We start from the raw sequence: 22,555 nt of genomic DNA, 5'->3' as shown, positions 1-22,555 counted from the left end.
GGCATCAAGTCTGGACCATGGAATGGACACTTTCTCTCATCCACAAGCTCCTGTATCTTCTCTGGGCCTTACTTGGCCTCTACCCAGATTTAGTGCCCTAGCAAGGTGGAACAGACTTGCTCTGAGCCAGTTTCCCAGCACTCTTAGAGCTAGAAAGAGAAGAAGGGTTGAATTAAAGCAGGTTTGAGGGGGATATAAACAGAGGCAGTGAGGAGAGAAGCAGAGAACTCAAGCAGATAGGAGAAGAGGAAAATGGAGAGAAGCTGGGTGCATTCTATTTAAGCAGCAAACATGAATGAGACATGCCTTACCAAGAGTTGCTCCTCTTAGTCGGCACTCTTAAAAATGTGCGAGTGTGAAGAACAACCCACACAAAGATGTTTCTCCCTTCACTGCTGGAAGAGCTGTAGGTTTCTTTGATTTAACATCTACGTTAGCTGGGAATAAAACTTCTAATGTTTCATTTTTTATATGAACAGTATCTACTTCTCCTTATAACTTCTACAGCTGGATCTCATCTTCTATACTCCTGCTGTCATTTTTATTCAGTAACAGAATATACATGTTCTTGTTTCTTCATGTTTGAAGACAACTGTGCGAGAAAGCATGAATAAGCCAGTTTCATTTTGGTGAAACTGTTAAGCATAGGTGCAGCTAGAATGGCTGTGATAGTTTAGTTTTATTTATACCTTAAGTTAAGGCAGAAATTAATTAAAATAAATTTAATTTGTGTAAAAATATTCAGAAATCATACTTGCTAAAACATTTAGGCATCAGTACAATTGTTAGTTCCAACTAAATAGATTCACTGTCAATGGGATTTATCTAAATATTGTCTTATAGCATCATTTTGTTGCAAACAGGATTCTAGCCTTGGTTTGTCCATGTATCATTTTGAGGATGATGTTGCAGAAAACAGCTTCTGTACATGCCCCTGTAGCCAAGCAGTGTCCAGCTGTAATTCTGCAGTTGGGAGAAGACAACAGATATCATCCTTCTGGACCTCCTAATAAGTATGCTATACTCACTGGAGTTGTGGGAGGATGTCTGCACTCTCTTCTCCCAGCTGCAAGTGGAAACTGCCTGAGCTTGTCTAACATCCCTTGGCACCAAATGGCAATGGGGGCATTATTGGACATTTGAAAGCTACTTTTTGTAGAGAGTGGAAGAATGAGCCATGCAAAATCAGGCTGGTGGAGCACTATATTTCACAAGTGTGATATTTGATCTCCATCCCCATGTTCCTGATGATTCAGTTGGTGTCATCTAGTTGACAGCAATAATTAGATTAAAACATCATAATATTAAGGCCTTAAAGAAATTAAAAATTCAGTATGATTCTAAAAAGAAATCATTACAAAGCTGCTAAAAATAATCAGTACAAAATAATAGAACTGGTTTCATTTGATCTTTTCTCCTGTTCCATCCTTTCAATAAATACAGGAAAGCAATGCAGTAGAACAGTGTGAAAAATGAGCTTACAAATAAGAGGGTTACCAAGACAGCTTGGGTAGGTCTTTTCAGATAAATTGCTTGGGAACCTAACTCATCAGACCTGCTGTTGCAGATGTTTATGCATGCATGCTACTAGTTATGTAACCAAGACAGCACAACTTAGAGAAAAAAGGGGTTAACAGCAAGCTTACAGAAATGCCTTTGTTTACATATATACAAAATAAATAACTTTACAATACAGGAACTGCTGCCTAAAGTCCCTACTGGACACAGAAAGCTTTGTTAAGGAAAAACTGAACTCTGTGGAAGGGGGAATGACACAGGGGATCCTCCAGGAATGTACAGCTACTGGAACAGGAACATCCCCCTGTAATATTACGTTACAGGTTCTATCTTCATAACTATATACTTTATGTCTGTTCAACATTATTTTACATATTTGCTATTTTGCTGCTTGAGCCTTGATCTTTTTTAAATCCTACCTTTGACAGAGCAAAGTTGTTTCAGTTGTGGAGATCACATTGTAGTTGCCATAGTGGGGGATTTAATTTCTTAGTGCTTTGTGATACTGTATTTTTAAGCACGTGGAAGGCTTTTTGGTCAAGATCAAAAACTTGAAAAGCAAATTAGAAATACCAGGCTCTTTATCTGAATAGAATACTAGTTAACAACCAGAGAAAATGATTACAATCCCCAAAGAGTTTGTCTTTGCTGGATATATTTTCTGCAGCTAATACATGTGAAGATCATCACAGTATCTTTGAAACTGCCAGTTCTGTCAGTAGAAACAGCACTCTTGTCAGATATTGGGCATGGAAAATCTGTAAAACAAAAAACTGAGTTTCAGTCTGAGCAAAACAATATAAAATGCAATACATTCAAGTAAAAAGCATTTGGGGTGAAAAGGTCAACAGGTGCCCCCACCTTCCAATTTAACAGGCTTTCTGTGGCTAACCTGCAATGTCTCAAACTCCCCAAAGGCATGAAGCTGGCCAGGCCATCTAGGGTTGATGAGAGCTAGAGGAGCCACATCTGGAGGGCCACAGCGCAGTTCCCAAACACTAAAATAGAACATTAAGACTCGATTGCATATCTATTTTAGTGCTTGGGGACTGCACTGTGGCCCTCCAGATGTGGCTCCTCTAGCTCTCATGAATCCTAGATGGCTGGCCAGTGATGAAGTACTGTATAAAGGGAACAGTTTATCATCTGAAAGACGGAAGTTTATTTACTTGGTAGTAAAGAAAAAAGAGAAAATAAGTTGGATCACTGAAAAATCCTTGTTTCCTGTTTCAGAATGCTGACTAAAGTACTTTTCAAAGTTTTTAAAATACTGCTACAAAATATTATAAAGCAGAATACAGACTATTGTTAACATTTTGAGATGAAAGGTGATTTAGTAAAGATGGAATTTGTAGTGTTTATCAGACTAAATAAGGCTTAGATCCTTATTCCTCTAACTGGAATTTTTTCTTCCCTCTGCAGCCTGAAATTTGCATTTAAAGAAAAAATTCCAATTAGAGGAATAAGGATCTAAGCCTTATTTAGTCTGATAAACACTACAAATTCCATCTTTGCTAAATCACCTTTCATCTCAAAATGTTAACAATAGTCTGTATTCTGCTTTATAATACTGTATTTTGTAGCAGTATTTTAAAAACTTTGAAAAGTACTCAACAGTGGAACACACTCTTTAGGAGTGTAGTGGAGTCTCCTTCCTTAGAGGTCTTTAAACAAAGGCTTTAAACATCTGTTGGGAATGCTTTGAGTGAGAGTTCCTGGATGGCCCTTGTGGTCTCTTCCTACTCTATGATTCTATGGTATGTGGGCCATCAGCAGAAATAGAACCATTAGGATCAAAATCTAAATAAGCAACACTCAAGACCTGATGGCAGAAAGCATTTTCCAATAATGAATACACAAGATGTTCTGGTATTTGGTCTGGACTGACAGGCTTGCCAAACATATTGCTCATAGAAAATGAGGGCAAGGCCTTCATATAATACAGGCACTAACCTGAATTCCACAACTGGCATGAAAATTGTTGCCTGTTTGAAAATACAGTGCACCCTTGCCTTATGCGGGGATCCGTTCAGGAATGAAAAATGTGTAAGGCAAATGGCGCGTATGCTTGAATCCCATTGAAAATAATGGGGCTCATGCATGATGCACACGTGCCATTGTAACTTCTGTTGTGTGGCTTTCAGTGTAAGCCGAAAGCTGGGTAAAAAGCACCCATGTATGACACCCACCTATGACATATAATCAATGCATATTCTCTTTTTATATTTGTTTCTTCCACCTTGGAATGAAAAATGTGAAGACAGAAATGGCATATTCCTAGGAAAAGTAGAAACGGACAGGAGGTGATGCATAAGAAGCAATGCGCCATTACTTGTTTTGTATTTTGCTTGCAGGAAAGGAATGTAGAGGAGTCTAGCACTCCGTCCTTGCACACACACACACCCCCCGCCAAATCTCCATTTCCACAGAGTTAGGGGAACGAGAATCCTGTTTTTCTTGAATAGCACTTCACAGGCACAATACAGAAAGTGTGTGTCTGTACTGTGCAAGTGTCACCAACAGGCTACTAGTGAATGGCTTCTTCCTAACATATAAATGTTTAGCTGATAAGAATGAGTCAGATCTCTTCAGTTAGGAATGAAAAATAATGGCTTTTTTCTATTAACTAACAGCCGTATTTTGCAATTTTTGAAGCAGTAAAGCCTCTGTTAAAGTATGAATATACATGAATGTGCAAATTAAAATATGCACACTAAATATACAAAATACAGTTGCCCCTCCAAGTCTGCGGACCTGAGATCTGCGGACTTGGAAATCCGCGGAGGGATGACTACCATTAATGGCAATGGGGCGCGTGCCCATGACACTTCCCCTGCATACACACACCCCATTCAAGCCTATGGGACTTGAATACATGTGACATTTGGAACTCGTGTGGGGTCCGGAAAAGATCCCCTGGGAGTTCCAAGAGCTAACTGTATTTTTATTCATATATTGCTTCAAGTGGAGGGGGGCAATGTCCACATGTAGATGCAAAGGGTGTCCCAAGAGTAAAAAGTTTGAGTACCACTAGTTTGTCATTTCTAGGATTTTGCACATGATCAAATAGACTCCAATACTGTTCGGGGTTTTTTTTTAAATGCAGAGTTCTTCTTTAAAAGGAAAGCTTCTCTTAATTAGCTGTTACTGATGAGTGACATACCCATACCTTTATTTTCCCAGTAGAATGGGCACAGGCTACAGATGTAGAAACTTTCACCAGTCTTGTGGCTGATAGGTGTATCTTGAAGTGTCTATGAAAGTGATTGTATAGACATTCCATGAATAATTCCACCTCTTCTTGTCGGATTTCCCCTTCTGTACTCTGGATTGAATCCCAAAGGGCTTTTGCATCTTCAGGATGGATTGCATAGGAAATATCCAAAGGGTAAGTGGGACATGGTGCAGAGAAAGTCAATTCTGTTGCAACTGTAAACTTGTCCATATTACACCCAGACCACATTGCAGCCATCCAGGCAAGACTGATAGGACTGATTTGTAGGGGACTGAAACAACAATCAAACATTTGCTGAAGCCAAGTTTTAACAATGTCCAGTAAAGCCTTTGCACCATTTACAAGAAACAAAGGCAAACAAGTGAAATCCTCCATTACAGTCTCTAAAATGTCATCTCCACAAGCACAACAGAACCAGCCCATCCATACCACTCTATCATCTTCATTTTCAGCTGTCACCTGTGATCTTTGTGTGATCTAGAGAAAAAGATAAACATACATTTGGGAAAGAGGCATATTGCCACTATGAAAATTGCTTGAAACAATTTTAGAAATCAAGTAATTTGCCATAGTAAGTAGAAAGGAACATTGGCTGTTATCATTTCCAGCAGAGAAAGGTCGAACATCCTGTAGAATGGGTGCTCCTCCCACTTGCTCCTATTAGGCAGAAAGAAGAAAAAATACCTTCCAGTTCGTATGTGGAAAGCAAATGTTAGGATGTTGCCTTTCCAGGCTCCTTGTCATACTAAGGTTAACCTTGCCTAAGCTACACTGCAGCCATGTTAGAAGATGCCTGGTATGCTGGGGCGGTTAAGCAGCTACTGAGAGGTACTGTGAGATTCAAGATAATTTCGTCTGAGAAAGGAATGCAGTCAACTGGGAGAAGTAATGCTTGTGGGGAATTTTAAGAGTGAAACTTATGCTTAAGTGCCAGTTTCTGCAAACTATGTGTTACTGTGCTGATATTTAATACACTCGGTCTGTTTCGTCCATGAAGCATATTTTATTATTATTATTATTATTATTATTATTATTATGCTTTATTTATATAGCGTTGTAGATTTGCACAGCGCTGTACATACAAACAATAAAATAGATAAGAGTAAACCTGTCCACTAAGAAGTAATAGCATAATAAGTATAAATAATACATAACAATACAGGAAAGGATTTAATAAAACAGGCAACAAATTAAAAATGTCAAATAGCAAATAATAGTCATGCAATGCCTGGGAATGCTTTTCTGAACAGGATGGTCTTCAACTCAGTTTTGAGTTAGATAAAGACAGAGCACTACAGCAAGCCTCCTGAAAGTCAGTTGCTAACCAGGCAAAGGCCAAGCTCAATCAGAATAGAAAGGAACATCACTGTTTGTTAATGTAGAATTATAACCAGGTGCAAAAACTGGAAACATATGAGAGCCTTTAGGGCTCAAGGGTGGGGTATACATACCGTAAATAAATAAATAATGTAAGGCAACAACTTACACAAATATTCAACTTAATGTTAAGGAACAAAATAATGTATGTGACCCCTGTAGGGGGTGACAATCTATCTATTGTAATTTATTTATACATGTTATACCCAGACCTCTCTGCCAGCATCCATAGGGTGGGTAAGATGTTCAGCCCTTCTCTGCTGGAATTCAACATATCGTAGGTAAAAACCAACATTCCTTTTCCCAGTAGAGAAGAACAGAACATCCTGTATAAAAAGCCCTCTTGCCTAAAGTGGGTGTATTGGCAGCTATTGACAACGTGCTGTAGCACCCTCCTTCCAAAAGCAGTCTCTGCTGACTGGAAAATGTCTAGTTTGTAATGTCTAACAAACATGGAGGATGACTTCCACATAGCTGCCGTACAGATCTCCTGCAGAAGAGCACTGGTGACTAGTGCCATGGTGACTGAACTCCTAGTGAGCCACTACTCCATCTGGAGATATCAAGTCAAAAGACTGGTAGCATGTTGCAATATAGATTCTGTTCCACCTACTAAGTGACCTTCTTTCCCATGGAGCGTGGCTGAAAGGAAATGAATAGTGCCTTCGAAACTTGGATGTTCTTTGTCCTTTTCAGGTAAATTCTTATGGCTCTGCACATGTCTAAAGTGTGCTACATCCTTTCCAGTTCTTTGGATGGGTGTGGGCAAAAGAAAGTCACATCCTCAGACATGTGAAACAGAGTTCACCTTGGGAATGAAGGCATGGTCCATCTGATGCAGTACCAACTTTGGTCTGATCATACAGTTCCCTGCACATAGACAGGGCATCTAGCGTGGAGATCCTGCATGCTGGGGTGATGGCTGTATGTAAGAGGACTTTCTGTGATAGCTGCTTTAAGAGCAGCCTCCCAAAGGTTGGCACAGTCAATGCTTTGAACACTGTGCAAATCCCAAGAGGGAAAGTGATGTGCTGTTGGTGGTGCTAGGTTCGTCAGCTAAGGTATCTCTAGAACTGCAGATGAGAGGAGATTTGAGATGCCTGTTTGTAAGGAGGAATTCCAACAGGGTTGAAATTGAGAATTGAAAGAATCCAGCTGTTTGTGCCTATGAAACACTTTGACAGTGTATCCTTTCATTGGATGGGCATGTGAAAGCTTCAGATGAGTGTAGGGATCTGGGCTTGACTATCTTGGTGGCTTCTTTCATCAGGCCTACTACGCTTGTTGGGGGGGGGGTGTTGTGGGTAATCAACCTTGGAATCAAACTTCTTCCTGGAACTACCTCCCACCTGGCCAAGATGGCAGCCACCAGCATCAGTGTAGGAAGCCTCAGTTCTCCCAGGTGTTCTTCGCATTCTTGCTGGAGCCCATGTGTGCTGCCAAGTGATGTGGGTGTGTGTGTGTGTGGCTGTTCCCATGACAGAATGGGAAAATGCAACCCTCATCTGTCCTCTCAGGATTCCTGGTCTTATTTCATACCCTTAGTTTCCCAGGGTATGAGCGTCTGGATCCAGGCCACTAACTGGATAGGTGGGGGTGTTCAATGGTCAGTCTCTGTTTTTGTAGGGGCCCACTGATACTTACTGCCTCCATGTAGTCATTGAAGTTCCAAGGTGTTTCCCTAGCCTGAAACAGGTTGGGTGGTGATTCTGGGTGGCTACAGCAATGTAGAGATTTCCCTCCAGTGGCTGCCCCCTTTCCATTGGCCTATCACTATCTAGACTCAAGGTTCCTACTGTACTCTTGCCAAAAATAAAGCAAGTCCTTGCCACTGTGTTGTTGGATGGGGAGATGCATTGCTGGTGCTGGCAGTAGACCTCTCTTCCTTCCTCGACATCCCCACAGCTGTCCCTGCCTGAAAATCCTCTGTTTCTGGAGAGGAAAAAGTGACAGCACTGGAAGCAAAAGGGACAAAGTGCTTTTTTTTAAAAGCAAGAGAAAAGAAGGAGGAAGGCAATAGGAAGCCAGAGACCAAATGGGAGAAAACAAACAGCTGAAGTGATGAAGATGCAGTGTTGGAAAACATGTCTGACTCTTGCTGGAAGTGTAAGCAAGAAAAAGACTGAATTTTAGGGGGCTTATTCCCCCACCTGGGAACTGGAAGGTGTTTTTTCTTCTTCATGCCTAACAGAAGCAAGTGGGAGGAAAAACCAAAAACCAGATGTTGTGCCTTTCTCTGTTGGGAAAACGAGGAAGATGTACTTATAGGATATTCCCCCAATATTACTTCAGTGACAAATTTTTACAGCGTCTAACACACAGGAAGCCTGGAGGCACAGATCCCTAAAACTCCGACACTGTGCATGTTCAACAGGTCTTATTCTGCAAAGCAATGCTTAAGATTGCAGGCTTAGGTAGATGGCTTTTAGATCTATAAATGGCTCTATCAGCTTCCATGTTCAGAAGCAATATATCCATAAATGTGAGTTGCTCTCTGAGTTTTTCACAAGTAACTGCCAGGCTACTTTAGGCAGCTGAGTGCTAGAGTAGAAAGACATTTGGTATAATACAGCAAGGCTCTTAGGTTCTTTTACTATTACTGGGCTAAAGTCTGCTCCCTGTCTCTTTTCAGGCCGTAGGGTTTTAGTGAGTAAGAAACAGGATCAATACTTTACTCGCATTACATCAAAATTATTGTTCCTCTGCTCAGTGATCCATATATTCTGTGGCACCCCCACTTGTTCTTTGCTCAAGAATATTGAAAGATACACATCCAAGTCGCTGACTGGTTTACTGCCATCAACAAAGAGTTAAGTTTTAACGATTCTTCAGAAAATAAAAACAGAATTACTGGCACTTTATTATTAACCTTTATTTATAAAGCGCTGTAAATTTACACAGCACTGTACATACAATCTTTTTAATTGGACGGAATCACACTTGTGATTCTTTGTCATCCAACAGGTGTGGATGTGTGCAGAAGATGTCCTGCAGTGGGTTATCTCCCCCATTCACTCTGACAGAAACATTCTCAAACAGTTAGAAATTGCATAATAAAGGCATTCGTGCTTGGTGACAGAATAGCTTACTCTAACCACAGAATCTTTAACCTAAAACCAATGGGGGAGATCCATTTACTTCTGCTTTGATCAGTGGAATCAAGGTGAGGCAATAGACCCCTTCACTACAGTTCTGCATGCATCTAGAAACCTTATTTGGAAGTCTGGGAAATCCAGATGATTCAAAGGCTTCAGGAGGGAGGGTAAAATCTTTGGCACAGGCACTACAGCACCAATGCAATGCTGCATGTATATACTGGTGTCCCCAAAAAAGTTAGTCTGCTTAAGTGGGACTATGGTGGCATACATAACTGAATGAATTAAATCTGTCTTGAATAGTATAGTTCAGAAATGTTAAGACAAACAAATAGACTGGGTTGATAAAAACTGATTAAAAAATACAAATAAACATCCAAATTTAAAAATTTAAAGAAAATTAAAATTTCATTAAAACAAATAATAAACAAAGCACTTAGACTAGATACATCTAAACAAGGTGGTGGAGTCTGTAAGTGTTGTAAGGGATCTAATTTTTGAAGAATTGAACATTAATCTGAAAATAGAAGGATTGCTTAGCAAGTGCCTATGTCCTAATGAAACATATCTCTCAATATATATGAAGGTTACATTTAAACAATGAAAAAAGGAAGCTTAAATAACATCTTCCTCATTAGTGATTTAGGCTGTAATTTAAATCTTTAAATTTAGTTCTTTAAAAATATATGCTGGTATCAAAACTAAGAACTACACTACCTACCTGAATAAGGACTGATGCCTGTTCACGTTCTGTCATTTTCAAAGCTGAGAGTGAAGAGAATTTTACTTTATATGGAAGATCAGGTTCAGCTTCCATAACAAGGTTCTTTTGCTTTTCAGCAGCAATAAAAAGACTCAGCTGTCTGGAATATGCCTGCAGCTGTCCGTAAGAGAATTTGTATAGAGGGGTGACGCTGTATAAAGTCCACTGCTTACTAAGAAGGAAGCCTATCTGAGGATCATCTTTTGCCTGGAATGAAAATAAGAGGTTTAATTCTGTAGATATGGTTTAAATGGTGCCCAGATTTTATATTTTCACTCATAATTCTTCATGTAGAGAAAGCCTTACTAAGAATTGCTAGTTTCTCCAGTTCTGAGGACAGCATCTGTCCTTTACATAATGATGCTATAAACATATGCTCCAGAATAGATTACCATAGAGTCCTGTGGTACCTTGAAGTCTGACACATTTTGGGGGGAGATGGGCTTTTGTGGCCTGCAACCCAATTCATTTTGCCCATACCATGACTCAGAGGGTCAAGGGAATATGTATTATTTTTAATATAAACATATTCATCAAAAGCAAGAGACCCAGATAGTAAACTATGTTCTCATCTTATTTTAGCAACTGGACAATCTAAAGAAGCTACTTCCCATTTTTGTAAGCATGAAGAAGATAAGAAAGTGGAGCCTCTTCTGCATCTGCAGTCTCTTACTTATTCAAAATCTGTACTGGAGACCTGAGGTAGGGAACTCTATGCTGCTGCTATCCCCAACTATCAGAGGTCTATAGACACTTGTCCCAGTGAGTAGATTTGTTGATGTCTTAACCTATAGGTAAACTCATATTACTTTAGTTCAGTGGTTTTCAAACCCTTCTTCATCTTCTCTTAAGCCCTGTTTTCCCCCATTGTTTTTGGAGCCAGATACAACTAATGGTATCAAAATCCCCAACTCCTGCCCATTAATTAGTGATAATTTATTATAGTGTTTCTTCTACGTATAAAGAGTTTAAATCAGCCCCAAACTCTTAGCTTTTACCAATTGATGAACTCTTGCAGCCATCCCATTTATCTTCTCCGCATTTTCTCTGTAGCAAGGCTGAAACAATGATATTAAAATCTGGTTGAACCTCAAGCATATAGTCTGCTATGCCTAAGAGAAGTCTTACCGGCAAGTGAGGAATTTGTGAAACCATCCTCTTAGCTGGCATCTGACCAAACAGGTTGCCTCTCCTGAGAGACACCGTGCCTCTTGAAAGATGTGCAGTGCTATTGAAGTTTACACCACCACGGTCTATAGTTTTTCTTCTAACAGAAGTCACTCTTCTGGAGTCAGAAGAGCTAGTATCCTACACAATAGTTCAAAAGAAACAAACATTGAATCATTTTGCACAAAATAAGAAAAGTCAGATGATCATCTGGTTTAGAAAAGACCCACATACATAACAAAGATATATAGCTAAGCTGTAGAGAAGAAGCAAGCTGAGAAACTCTGCCAAACATTGACTTGAGAAGGTTGCCTTACAATATTAAATTCAAAACTAGCATAGAAGTTTAACGACAGTGCATTTCACACCTGGTTAATGCAGATTTTGAACTAGAAGGAACAGCAACAAATTGTCATTGAGCAACTAATACAGGCTCCAAAAATTTGCATGGTTACTTGGGATTAGGCTGAAGTATTTTGATTTTAACTATGGTATCTGAACCACTCTAAATGATACAAGATACTTTTCATACAGCTTCAAAAATTCTGTTTGTAACATTTAATGCAATAGCCTCTCCCAGTTGCTTTATACTGGCTGGATTCTTTTCCTCCCCAGCTTACCCAAAGCACAAAAAAGGCAGAATGAGAAGTTTATATATAGATAATGACTGAAAACATGAAAAGTCAGTATATACAGTGTAAAAGACTATATGGTAAGGTGGTCACAGGAGAAGTTATAGACCTGAACGAATGGGAGTTGAACTGGGAAAAAGGAACTAAACATACGTTGTCGGTACAGGTAAAAGAAAATTACTACGAAGTCCAATTTAGATGGTACTTGACCCTGGAAAGATTAAGCAAGATTTATGGGAATACCAGTGACAGGTGTTGGAAGTGCAGAAAAAATAAAGGCTCTATGTTACACATGTGGTGGTCATGTGGAAAAGTACATAAATATTGGAGACAGATTTGTGATATTATAAATACTACCTTAAAATCTAAAATAAAACTATCCGTGGGAATCTTCATTCTAGGAATGGCAGAAGAAAAAATTGAAAGACAATACGGGAAAATTATGTACTACATGATTACTGCTGCTAGAGTAACGTTGGCGGGTTACAAACCGCCATATAGTACACGACGAGCGCGTACTAGGGTTAGGAAGGGGTGGTGCTCCCGCACCCCCTAACCCTAGTACACGCTCCGCACGCACAAAATGGTGACGGCCGTTCCACATGGCCACCGCCATCTTGATTCAGCGGACGCACTGCGTCCGCACGTCACACCCCGGAAATGATGACGTAAGCGCACGACTAGTGCCTCGCGGTGTCTCTTCTGGGACCTGAGAAGGAGCGCGATTTCCGCGCTCCTCTGCAGCGTCTGGGAGCTGTGCGGTTTAAAAGCTGCGGCTCCCGAACGCTGCAAGCGGAGGCGGAGCCAGACCCCTTCTTTTCGGTGGTCTGTAACCCGCCGTTGGCTAAAAAATGGAAAGAAGCTGAAACTCCTAAGATAAGCGAATGGAAGGACAAATTAGCAGAATATATGGTCAATGATAAACTAACGATGTTACTATGAGAAGTCCCCAAAGATAAATTTGACAAGGATTGGGACCTAGTAAAGGATTATTTAGTCCAAACTGATTAAAGAAGACCTAACAGTCATCACAGACCTAAGGGCTCTAAAAGAGGGCTACCCAATAAAAAGGGAGAAAGAGAAAACAGAACAGATTGTGTGAAGTTATACTCATAGTTTTTCTGGTATTTGTTTTTTTCTGTGATGTATTGGCGAAAGGTTAGCTGGTTACCAGCACGGGTGCCTTAAAATCCTAAATGTGTATGACTTTTTCTTCTGATGACCCTATGGCAGAGGCCTGATGGGATACCTGACGTAGATTCTCCATCACTGCAAGCCGGACCGGTCACGTAGGCTATTGAAACATAGATCAAGAGGCTCAGATAGGAAGTTTGCCAACAGAAAAGATCATTTACACCTTGAGGCAGCTTTATGGCCAGGATGCTTTGCCAGCCAGAACCATTCTACCTTGAGGACTTCTATAGATCAAGCAATCTTTAATATGTAGATTGGCTTGCTTTGAAATGTGGAAACAAACTCTTCGCCTGAGGCAAGATTTTGGCCTATTTAAGGTCCCTCAAATCTTTTGTCTATGTTCCATGTTAGAATTCCGACAGGCTTATGTCAGTCTGAGTTCTGATATAGTTCCAATCCAATCCCCCTCCTTCCTTCCCCTCGTGTTGCTGAGTCTTCATCAATCTGGACCTGGAGACAACACCAATACAGGTGAATATAACACTTAGAAAAGCCTCATGTATTATCCAACGCTAAATTATATATCCTCTAGTTCTTGGATGATTGTGCGAGTGTATGATTGTCTTATGTGTGAATGAAAATAAACAGATTAGTTTTCATAAAACTTTCTCTGTTGACCTATTTACTTGGCTCATTCGTATACATAGGATAGAGAACGTCCTCTGTTTGAGCTAATGATAAATTCCCCGACCAAGGTCTCCTTATTTACATAGCCAGATGGAAAAAGATAGATGAACACATCAGAGTTACATATAAAGCAAAATTAGAATGCGAAGAAAGAGATTGAGAAGGAGAAAAATCAATGTTTACATTCTTGATTAAACTTTAAAGAAAAGTAGGTTTTTTTAAAGTGTACAGAAATGAGAGGACAAGCTAGGGAAGGAAGTACTATATATGTTTTTTATTGTTAATATAATTAACAATAATAATAATTGGAGTTTGTGTTGTGTTTTTCTGTCTGTGTTTCGCTTGCTTTGTTCTACATGTTTGTTTATAGTGATAAAAACTGAACAAAAAAGTTTACAATGTTAATCCTCAACTTTGAATCCTACCATTTTCTTTCTACTCCCACTTTGAACCACTCCTCCTCAGGATGACATGCTGTGCATTAGGTTGCAGACAGGTTTGTCATTACACAGGGCAGGTACATTCAGACTACTACTACTTTTTATTCCCAGGATCCTCCACATGGTCTACTAATTGGTACGTGTACTTACCTGAGAGCGTCCTTTCCAGCAGAGAAGAAGGTCCGGGCATCCTGATGTTGGGTTGTCGCCTGCTAAGGCTCCTGGAGGCAGGACGGAAAATTTAAAGCAGAGGCCCGGGGCCCGGCCCCGCCTCCATGGGCGGAGCGACCCCCAGAAACCTCAGTCAGTGACCAGCCCAGCGACTGGTAAATCTTGAGATGCATTGGTATCCAGACTTGGCCTCTAGGAGGTAGAGGCGTGAAGCTCGGAGGGATGAGAACGGAAAAAAGGAGAAAGCAGTGTGTGCCCCGACCCTGGACCCATAGGCGGCTGCAGTTAGACAGGGTGGGAGGATGCCCGCCTTCTCTCTGGAAAGGACGTCTCTCAGGTAAGTACTAACGTACCATTTCCCAGCGAGAAGGGCCGAGCATCCTGATGTTGGGATTTACAAAAGTGTGCCCAACCAGTGGGGGCCTGCTGGTGTAGGGGAGTCGGGCACTATTTTTGAAGAACCCTGCGGCCAACGGCTGCCTCGGCCGACGGACTTGTCGAGCTTGTAGTGTCTGGCAAACGTGGAGGGAGTTCCAGGTACCGCTCGGCAGATTTCTGCCAGGGGGTGCATGTGGGAGAAGCAGCCGAGTGGATGCACTCTGGTGGAATGTGCCAAGTGCCGTTTGGCGGAGGTAGGTTCAGGCCTTGTGCATTCAAGTATGCAGACCTTGATCCATCTTGACAGTGTCGACGCTGATACCTTTTTACCCTTGGATCGCGGTTGGAAGGAGACGAAGAGTGATTCTGACTTTCTGAAGGCCGCCGTCCTTTGAGGTATATTTTATGGCTCTGCGGACGTCCAAGGTATGCCAGCCCTGTCCAACTCACTGGTCGGGTGAGGGCAGAAGGGTGGGCAAAGACGATGTCCTGGGAGGAGTGGAAAATCGAATTACCTTTGGGATAAAGGTGGGGTCTGGCCTCAACAGAACGGAATCAGGTCTAATGGCGCAGAGTTCTTTCCTCACGACACGTCCGATCTCCGATACTTGCGGGCCGATTGTGCGCGTGTGGGATGAGCTCTTGAGGTGAGGAACTTGAGAGACGCCTCCCTCAGCGGCTCGAAAGGCTGTATCGTCCGGGCTACAGTACCTTGTGTAGGTCCCACGAGGGAATCGGTGTTTGTTGGGCGCCTGTTGGAGACTCCCTTGAGTAACCTCCTAATTGTTTGGTGTGAGATATCGCCGCGGCCTGTTCGTGTGGCGTAGTCGAAGTGATTGCTGCCCCTGTCTTTTGTGTGGGCCGAGCCTGGCCGAAGCCGTCTTGGAGAATGGAGTTGTGGCAACAGAGATTTGAATGACGTCCTTTTTTCTCTTACACCCATCTCTTAAAGCCCTGAAGGTGTACTCATAGATCTTCATGGTGGATGGACGCCTCGATGCCAGGATGGACTCGATTACTTCAGAGGAGTAGCCGTATGTGGTACATGTCCCTTCAATTTCCAGCGTGGAAGTGACGACAGCGGGATCTGGGTGATGATCTGGCCCTGAGCCAACAGGTCTGGCCTGGTGGGAGGGGCAGGCTGTGATGGACTGGATGAATCTCCCGAACACGAGGGCGTCTCGGCCAGGCCGGGGGCGCATGAGGATGTCTGTTGATCTCGTCGTTAGATTTTGGACAGAAGGCGTGATAGTAGCGACTGGGGGAAAGCGTAAAGAGGCCCTCTGGCCAGCTGCAGTTTAGGGCGTCGAGTTTTCTGCCCCCTGGGTCTTGAACCTTGAGAAGAACCTGGGGGTCTTGGCGTTGGCCGGCGATGCGAAACAGGTCCAGGATCGGGCGGCCCATCATCTCTGTTATGGATTGGAAGACCTCCGGATGAAGACTCCACTCTCCCGGTCTATATCGGTCCGACTGAGCCAATCTGTGCGGTTGTTGAGTTGTCCCTGAGGTGTTCGGCCTCTAGGGACAGCAGATTCGTCTCTGCCCATGACAGCAGAGCCTGGGCTTCCCCCATGAGGGCACCTGATCTTGGCCGCCTTGTGGTTTATGTGAGCCTTGGCGGTGATGTTGTCTGTACGCCGAGGACTGACCTGTGGGGATTGACTGGCCGAAGGACTGGAGGGCTAGGCGGATCGCTCGGAGGTTCTAGCCAATTGATGCTGTGAGCTCGCTCCTCCGGGCTCCACCTCCCCTGGGCCAAGTGTGGGTCCACAGTTTGCCCCCCAGCCCCGGGGCTGGCGTCCGTGGTATCTGTGACTTTTTCGGCGTCAGATGGGTCGATCCTTGTGGACTGGGGGCTATCCACCACTGAGGGACTGTCGACGCTGTTGGGCACTAATATCTGGCATGGCTCTTCAGCGCAATGGCCTTCTGGTGCGGCCGCAGAAGCAGACGGAGTTCTGGCGTGGATCTCGCCCAAGGTAGGCACTCGATCGCAGCTATCATCAGACCCTGTAGGTGAGCGAGCAACCGGAGACTGGTGCGAGAGGATCGCAGACCTGAAGCATTGACTCCGGATGGACTGGATCGCTCGGGTGGGAGGCGGACCATCCCCGCCCTTGTGTCTATCAGGCTCCAGGTGAGTGATCGTCTGACTGGGGTGAACGGAGCTCTTGCCAGATTGATCAGGAAGCCTGATCTTCCAGGGATTTGCGTATGATGGTGGTGTCCCGGATGGCTGTTCCTTGAGGGGGCCCTGATCCTGAGTCGTCCAGGTGGGTGCACATGGGGCGTTGGTCCTCCAGTGGGCGACTGGGCTACCATGACTTTCGGGAATATTCTGGGCGCGAAGGAGCCAAAGGGGAGGGCCCTGTATTGGAGTGGCGCCTGCCATATCTGAGCGTAGGAAACACGGGAGGATGGGTGAATCAAATGTGAGATAGGCATCCTGTAGTCTCGAGAGAAAGGAAAGTCGTTGGGGCGAGGCTGTTGAGAATGGTTTTCAGGGTCTCATCCTGAATTTTTTCTTCCGGACGAAGCGGTTGTGACTGCTCGCAGGTTGAGGATGGCTCCCAAGTTCCGTTTTTCTTCGGTACCAGGAAGAAAGTGGAGAGTAGTGCACCTTGGCCTCTTTGAGCAACTGGCACAGGTTCGATTGCGTGAATGGCGAGTGACGATCGATGGCTTCCAGCAGGAGGCGATGTTTGTTTGAGTCGTGTGGACTTGGGAGAGGGGATGAACGTGTTGGGAGGAGGTCGATGAAAGTTCTATCTTGTTTCCCCTGCGGATGGTGTCGAGGAACCCACTTGTCCGACGTGGATCGCTCCCAAGCCCCTGCGAATCCCTGGAGTGGCCTCCTACGGAGGGGCACCGTCATGACTGTTGATTTTTTGAATTGGATTTGGGGCCACCTCCTTTCTTTGGGGGAGAAGGGAGGTCGATTTCGTGCTTGTGAACTTGTTGTCGCCCCATCTGGGCTTGGGGTCTCTGCCTCTCTGGACTGAGAATGAGAGGGGGAGAAGGATCGTGCTGAACGAAAGGAAGACCGGTTCCTGAACGTCTCTTGTCGGCCTCTTTTCTGATGAAGGTAAGGTTTTCTTTTTGTCCTGCCTCGATCAGCACCGGTTCGAGGGATTCGCCGAACAATTAGTCCCTAAAAGGGGGTAAAAGCCCAGTTTGTGTTTGGATCTGGCGTCTACCTGCCAGTTCTTGAGCCTCATGCTGACATCGCACTGCTAGTGCCGCCGCCTGGGCCTGGCGCACTGCTGCACACAGTCCCGGGTTGCCATCTGCCCCGAGAGCCAGCGACTGGTGATCTTATTGATGGTCTGTCGGACCTTGGTGTTCTGCATGGGGCAGCAGCTCCTGCAACTCTTTGGCCCATTGCAGCGATGCGCGCATAGCCCAGCGAGACAGTGGTGGGCTGCCCCTTATGGCTATCGAAGAGGCTTCGTGTGCCTTCTTGAGTGCCCCCTCGGCCCTTCGGACCTCAGGATTTCTGCAGTGTGTCCTCGCCATCCCTGGTGAAAACTGTCGAAAGAAACGAGGGCGGACAAGAGCGTCCACTAGGGGGACCTTGGACTATCCATGACTCCACGCTGAAGGAGTAATGCTTCCGAAATTGCGCTGTGATTGGGACCTAGAGGCTGCTGGAGTTCTCCATTCGTCTCTCACCGATCTGCATGATGTTGGAGGGGCATGGAAGTTCCTGAACCGTGGTTGACAGGGGCGGGAAAAAGATCTTCCCCCACCCTGGGGAGCTCTGAGTCCAGCGCAGAGTGCGAAGGGGGGTGGCAAAGGTGATGCCGAGGGTTTTGATTGTTTTCTTGATTATTGTTGGATAGTCCTCTGGCTTGAGGAAGTCGCGAGGACATGGGGGGTCACTGGTCGCGTCTCCTCGTCCTGAGAGAGCTTCTTCTTTCAGACTCGGAGGCCGCAGAGTCTATGCTGGCTGGGGGACCCTCGCTCCTCAGAGGAATGGGGCGAGGGAGACCGGGCCCGCTTGTTCAGGTTGGGCTGCATATCGGGCCCCTCTTGGCTGGGGGGTCGGTAGACCTGAGACGTATCAGAGTCCGAGTCCGATTGAGGAGTCCCGCCTCTGGGATCCTCTGGATCTGGCGGCTGGCTTGGCTGGGAGTCCAGGGGCCCTAGTATCTGAAGGTCATCTGGGGACCTGGACTCTCTAAGGGATCCGCGGAGATTGTGGTTGGAGGAGGAGCGGGCTGGATGGCTGTCCCGCTGGCCCCGGGAAGGCCTGTCATGGATAGGTCGGCCGACTCGCGGTCCGAGTCTCCGGCATGGGGCCGCCATTAGCCGCCGCCTGAACTAGCAGCCCCGCTCTTTGGTCGCCCCTAACATGGCGGGCCCCATAGGAGGCCGCATGGCCTCTTGACCCCACTTCCGGGTCAACAAGATGCGGCCGCCATCTCCGTCCGCTGTGGCCAAGATGGCGGCCGCCATCTTGGCCCACGTGGTCTGAGCCCCGATGGTCCACGCGCGACCGGGTGTCTTGTCGGGCGCCAGGTGTTGGGCCCTCCAATCCCAAACCACCCCTGGTGGGGTGAAAGGAGCCCAAGGAACCCCCATTGGGGAGGGAAGGGGCCGTTTGCGCCGCCCGGTGGCTCTGCCGCTGGGCCTGTGCCTGCGGAGGGACCCTGGAGGAAGGGGCCCGGCCACCCCAGGAGGGGGGAAAAAAGCGGAGGGACGAAGGGGCCGGCGCCCCAGGCTTGCGCTGCACCGGGCTGGCCCCGCGGAGCGCCGCCATCGCTCTCTCTGCGGGGGGGCGCAGAGGGCCTGCGGCCCCCGACTCCCTGAGAGTCCCAGGGAGCGGCGCAGGGCAGGGGGGGTTGACTTACCTCTTCCCTGGGCCCTCTGCGGTGGTGGTAGGGGCTCACCAGCCTCCAACACTGGCCGGGTCGGCTGTGGTGCCCTGGGCCCTGCAGCGGGCCGTGAGGGATCTCCCTCCGCCCGGTGCGGCCCGGCTCCCGCTTGACCTCCTCCATCCGCGGTCAGAGCCTCTGGGCGCGCTTCCGGCAAAGCCGGGCTTGCCCGGGTGAGCGGGAGCCCGCGCCCGCTGGCTGGTCTTCTCCTCGCTGGCCATGGGAAGGGAGAGAGAGGGGGAGGAAGAGAGGGAAAAGGTTTTTTTTTTTTTTTTTAGGAGCAAGAGAGAAAGAAAGCAGAAAAGAGGGGATAAGCCAGGCCAAGTCTGGGGGAGCCAAGTAGGTGTCCTCGAGAAGCTGAGATGCTCCTACCAGGAGCTAGGCAGGCAAGAGGACTGGGGTTTCTGGGGGTCGCTCCGCCCATGGAGGCGGGGCCGTGGCCCCGGGCCTCTGCTTTAAAATTTTTTCGTCCTGCCTCCAGGAGCCTTAGCAGGCGGAGCAAACCCACATCACGGATGCTCCGGCCCCTTCTCTGCTGGGAAATAAACACTTCTCACTCTCCACACCACACACACACACACCACACACACATATATCTATAAAACAATGCAGCCCCAGCATATTTAGCAAGGGCAATTGCTTTTAGTGGTGACCTGGCTGTCTCCTTCCTTCAGGACTGGGGAGGGGGGAGTTGGCATGAATTAATGAGATCTGTGGCCCTAAGGGGGTCCAGGACCTGACTATACTGCATGGTTTTTTTCATAGAATCACAGAGTTGGTAAGACCATCCAGTCCAACTCCATTCTGCCATGCAGGAACTCTCAATCAAAGCATCCCTGACAGATGGCCATCAGCCTCTGTTTAAGACCTCTAAGGAAGGACTCCACTACACTCTGAGGGAGTGTGTTCCACTGTCGGACAGCCCTTACTGTCAGGAGTTCTTCCTAATGTTGAGGTGGAATCTCTTTTCCTGCAGTTTACATCAATTGTTTTGGGTCCTGTCTCTGGTGCAGCAGAAAACAAGCTTCACATAATGATAAAGATATAACACTGAACACAAAAGTGAGAATCATCCAAGCTGTCGTACTCCCCATCACCAAGTACGGATGTGAGTTCAATGCATTAGTATGTGCTGGGAGAACAGGGCCGAGAAGGAAAATAAAGCTAGAAAAATTTGGACACAGCCCCCACAGTCCCCCTTCTAGCATGAGACTTGAAATAAAACTATCCCAGCTTGCCTTCTTCACTATCTCCCCATAAATTACAGTAAGCTACTCCCCATCCTTCGAGTGACCGTTTCCATTTTAGACTGGCAAATTTGAATCCAGTCATTGCAAAAGAACTACACAACACAGTCTGAACACTTCAATGGCAAAATAACTTTACCTTCACTGCTGTGTGAAAAACCACACCCTTTTGCACCCCTGTTTATTGCCATGATGCTGTAAAGAATGGCTTCAAAAAGAGATTCTGGTCCCTGATTGGAAGGCTGATGGCGGGCTATTGTGAGAGACGAGAAAAGTAACTTCATCCCCACCCTTTCAGGCACAAGAAGAACTATTGTCATTTCACAACACTAGTTCTAGCACTCTTCTCCAGCACACATCTCCAATGAATTAACTTTCTTCCTATCTGCCTTCTTCTCTATCCATCTCACATCCGTACTGCGATGGGTGTACGATTGCTTGGATGCTCTCAATATTGTGTTGGAATTATATCTGCGGAGCACTGGCTCCTGTCCCTTTACTTCATCTGCAAAGGAACAATTGTAAGTTTTTGTGGGTTTCCAGGCTGGTGGCCATGGGTCTAGAAGAGTTTATTCCACCGATGCTGGCGAAATGTCAGGAATAAACTTTCTAGAACCGGCCCTACACGTTGGGAAAACCACAAAAAGTGATGGTGTCGGCCATGAAACGCTTCGGCTTCACATGTAAGGGTCCCACATATATATTAACCTTTATTTATAAAGCGCGTGTAAATTTACACAGGCTGTACCATAATCTTTTTAATTAACGGTTCCTGCCCTTACAATCTAAAAGACATGACACAAAAGGAGAAGGGAAAGGTGGTGGGAAGGGGATGAGGTCAGCAGTTCCTCTCTACCTCCAAGGCCTGGACCAAGGCAGATGGACTGGGGGAGGGCTTGGCTTCTTAATGGATGGTTAATCTTATTCTCCAATTGAAATTAAAGGGGCTGAGAAAATCCATACTTCGCATGTTTAGCAAAGCATGACGAATGAATAATCGTACATCGCTACCTAGAACAGATCAGACCGAAGTCTTCCTGGAAGCGAAAATGACCCAACTAGGCTGTCTTACTTTGGCCACATCTGGAAAGCGGGACTCCCTGGAAAAGACCACCATGCTGGGGAAGGCAGAGGGCAGGAGGAAGAGAGGAAGGAAGCCCATGCAGAGGGCCGGCTCAGCCAGGGAGGCAGGAGGGCTTGGCGACGCACCATTCACCATACCACAGACATCACTAGCAAGAGGAGAGATACCCTCCAGTGCAGGATAACCCAGCTTGGCACCATGGCTCAATGCTGTGGATTCTGGGAATTGTAGTCTGAGCAAAACTCTGAGGAAGAGAAGAGCAGAGCCTGGATCCCCAACAGCGAGTCCCCAAAAATCTCATAGCATGGAGGCCATGTAGTTAAAGGATGCATCCACACGGGAGAGATATCCGGTTTCACACCGCTTTAAAAGTTTGTCGTCAAGACTATGGAATTCTGGGCGTTGGAGTACTTGTGGGGCCACATACTCCAACTCCCAGAATTCCTTAATGACTTAAGCGTGGTACCAAACGGGTTATTTTTGCAGTGCGGACTTCAGAGACCAGAAGCAGGTCTGTGGCCTCAGGGCTGCTGCCCTTACCGGCTGCTCCGCTTGCGCCATCACTGAGGCCCGCGAAGAAGAGAGAATAACCCTCCCCGACCCCCGGACTCCCGCCTTTGGCGAATTTAGGCGGGCGTTTTTGAAAACAAAAAATGGGCCTTCCCAGCAGCCACTTCGCCAACAGGCGCGTTCTGCCACGCGCGAAACCGAGTCCGCGGTGATTGGTTGTCTCTCCGACGCCGGGCCTAT

At 45.8% G+C, this 22,555-nt stretch overlaps 1 protein-coding gene across 1 annotated transcript; it reads right to left on the bottom strand.

The window, feature by feature from the left end:
* Window positions 1–692: 692 nt before the first annotated feature.
* Window positions 693–22,402, bottom strand: CENPL (centromere protein L). Its single transcript, XM_042466354.1, has 5 exons — window positions 22,346–22,402; window positions 11,117–11,296; window positions 9,947–10,195; window positions 4,688–5,230; window positions 693–2,276 (listed from the first exon to the last, which is right to left on the bottom strand). The coding sequence occupies exons 1-5, from the start codon at window positions 22,364–22,366 to the stop codon at window positions 2,205–2,207; spliced, it is 1,065 nt and encodes a 354-aa protein (XP_042322288.1). The 5' UTR covers window positions 22,367–22,402; the 3' UTR covers window positions 693–2,204.
* Between the last annotated feature and the right edge of the window lie 153 nt (window positions 22,403–22,555).

The sequence above is a fragment of the Sceloporus undulatus genome, chromosome 4 (assembly GCF_019175285.1).
Source record: "Sceloporus undulatus isolate JIND9_A2432 ecotype Alabama chromosome 4, SceUnd_v1.1, whole genome shotgun sequence".
NCBI classification, from domain to species: domain Eukaryota; kingdom Metazoa; phylum Chordata; class Lepidosauria; order Squamata; family Phrynosomatidae; genus Sceloporus; species Sceloporus undulatus.
This window is presented reverse-complemented; position numbering and strand designations above follow the sequence as displayed.

Bases quoted from the DNA above. Each gene is read 5' to 3' on its own strand.
- CENPL (XM_042466354.1), bottom strand. From the start codon at position 22,366: ATGGCGCAAGCGGAGCAGCCG. The intron at 11,297-22,345 runs GTAAGGGCAGCA...ACTATTGTGTAG, and splicing joins TGGCGCAAGCGGAGCAGCCG to GATACTAGCTCTTCTGACTC. The intron at 10,196-11,116 runs GTAAGACTTCTC...TTTTCATTCCAG, and splicing joins CACAAATTCCTCACTTGCCG to GCAAAAGATGATCCTCAGAT.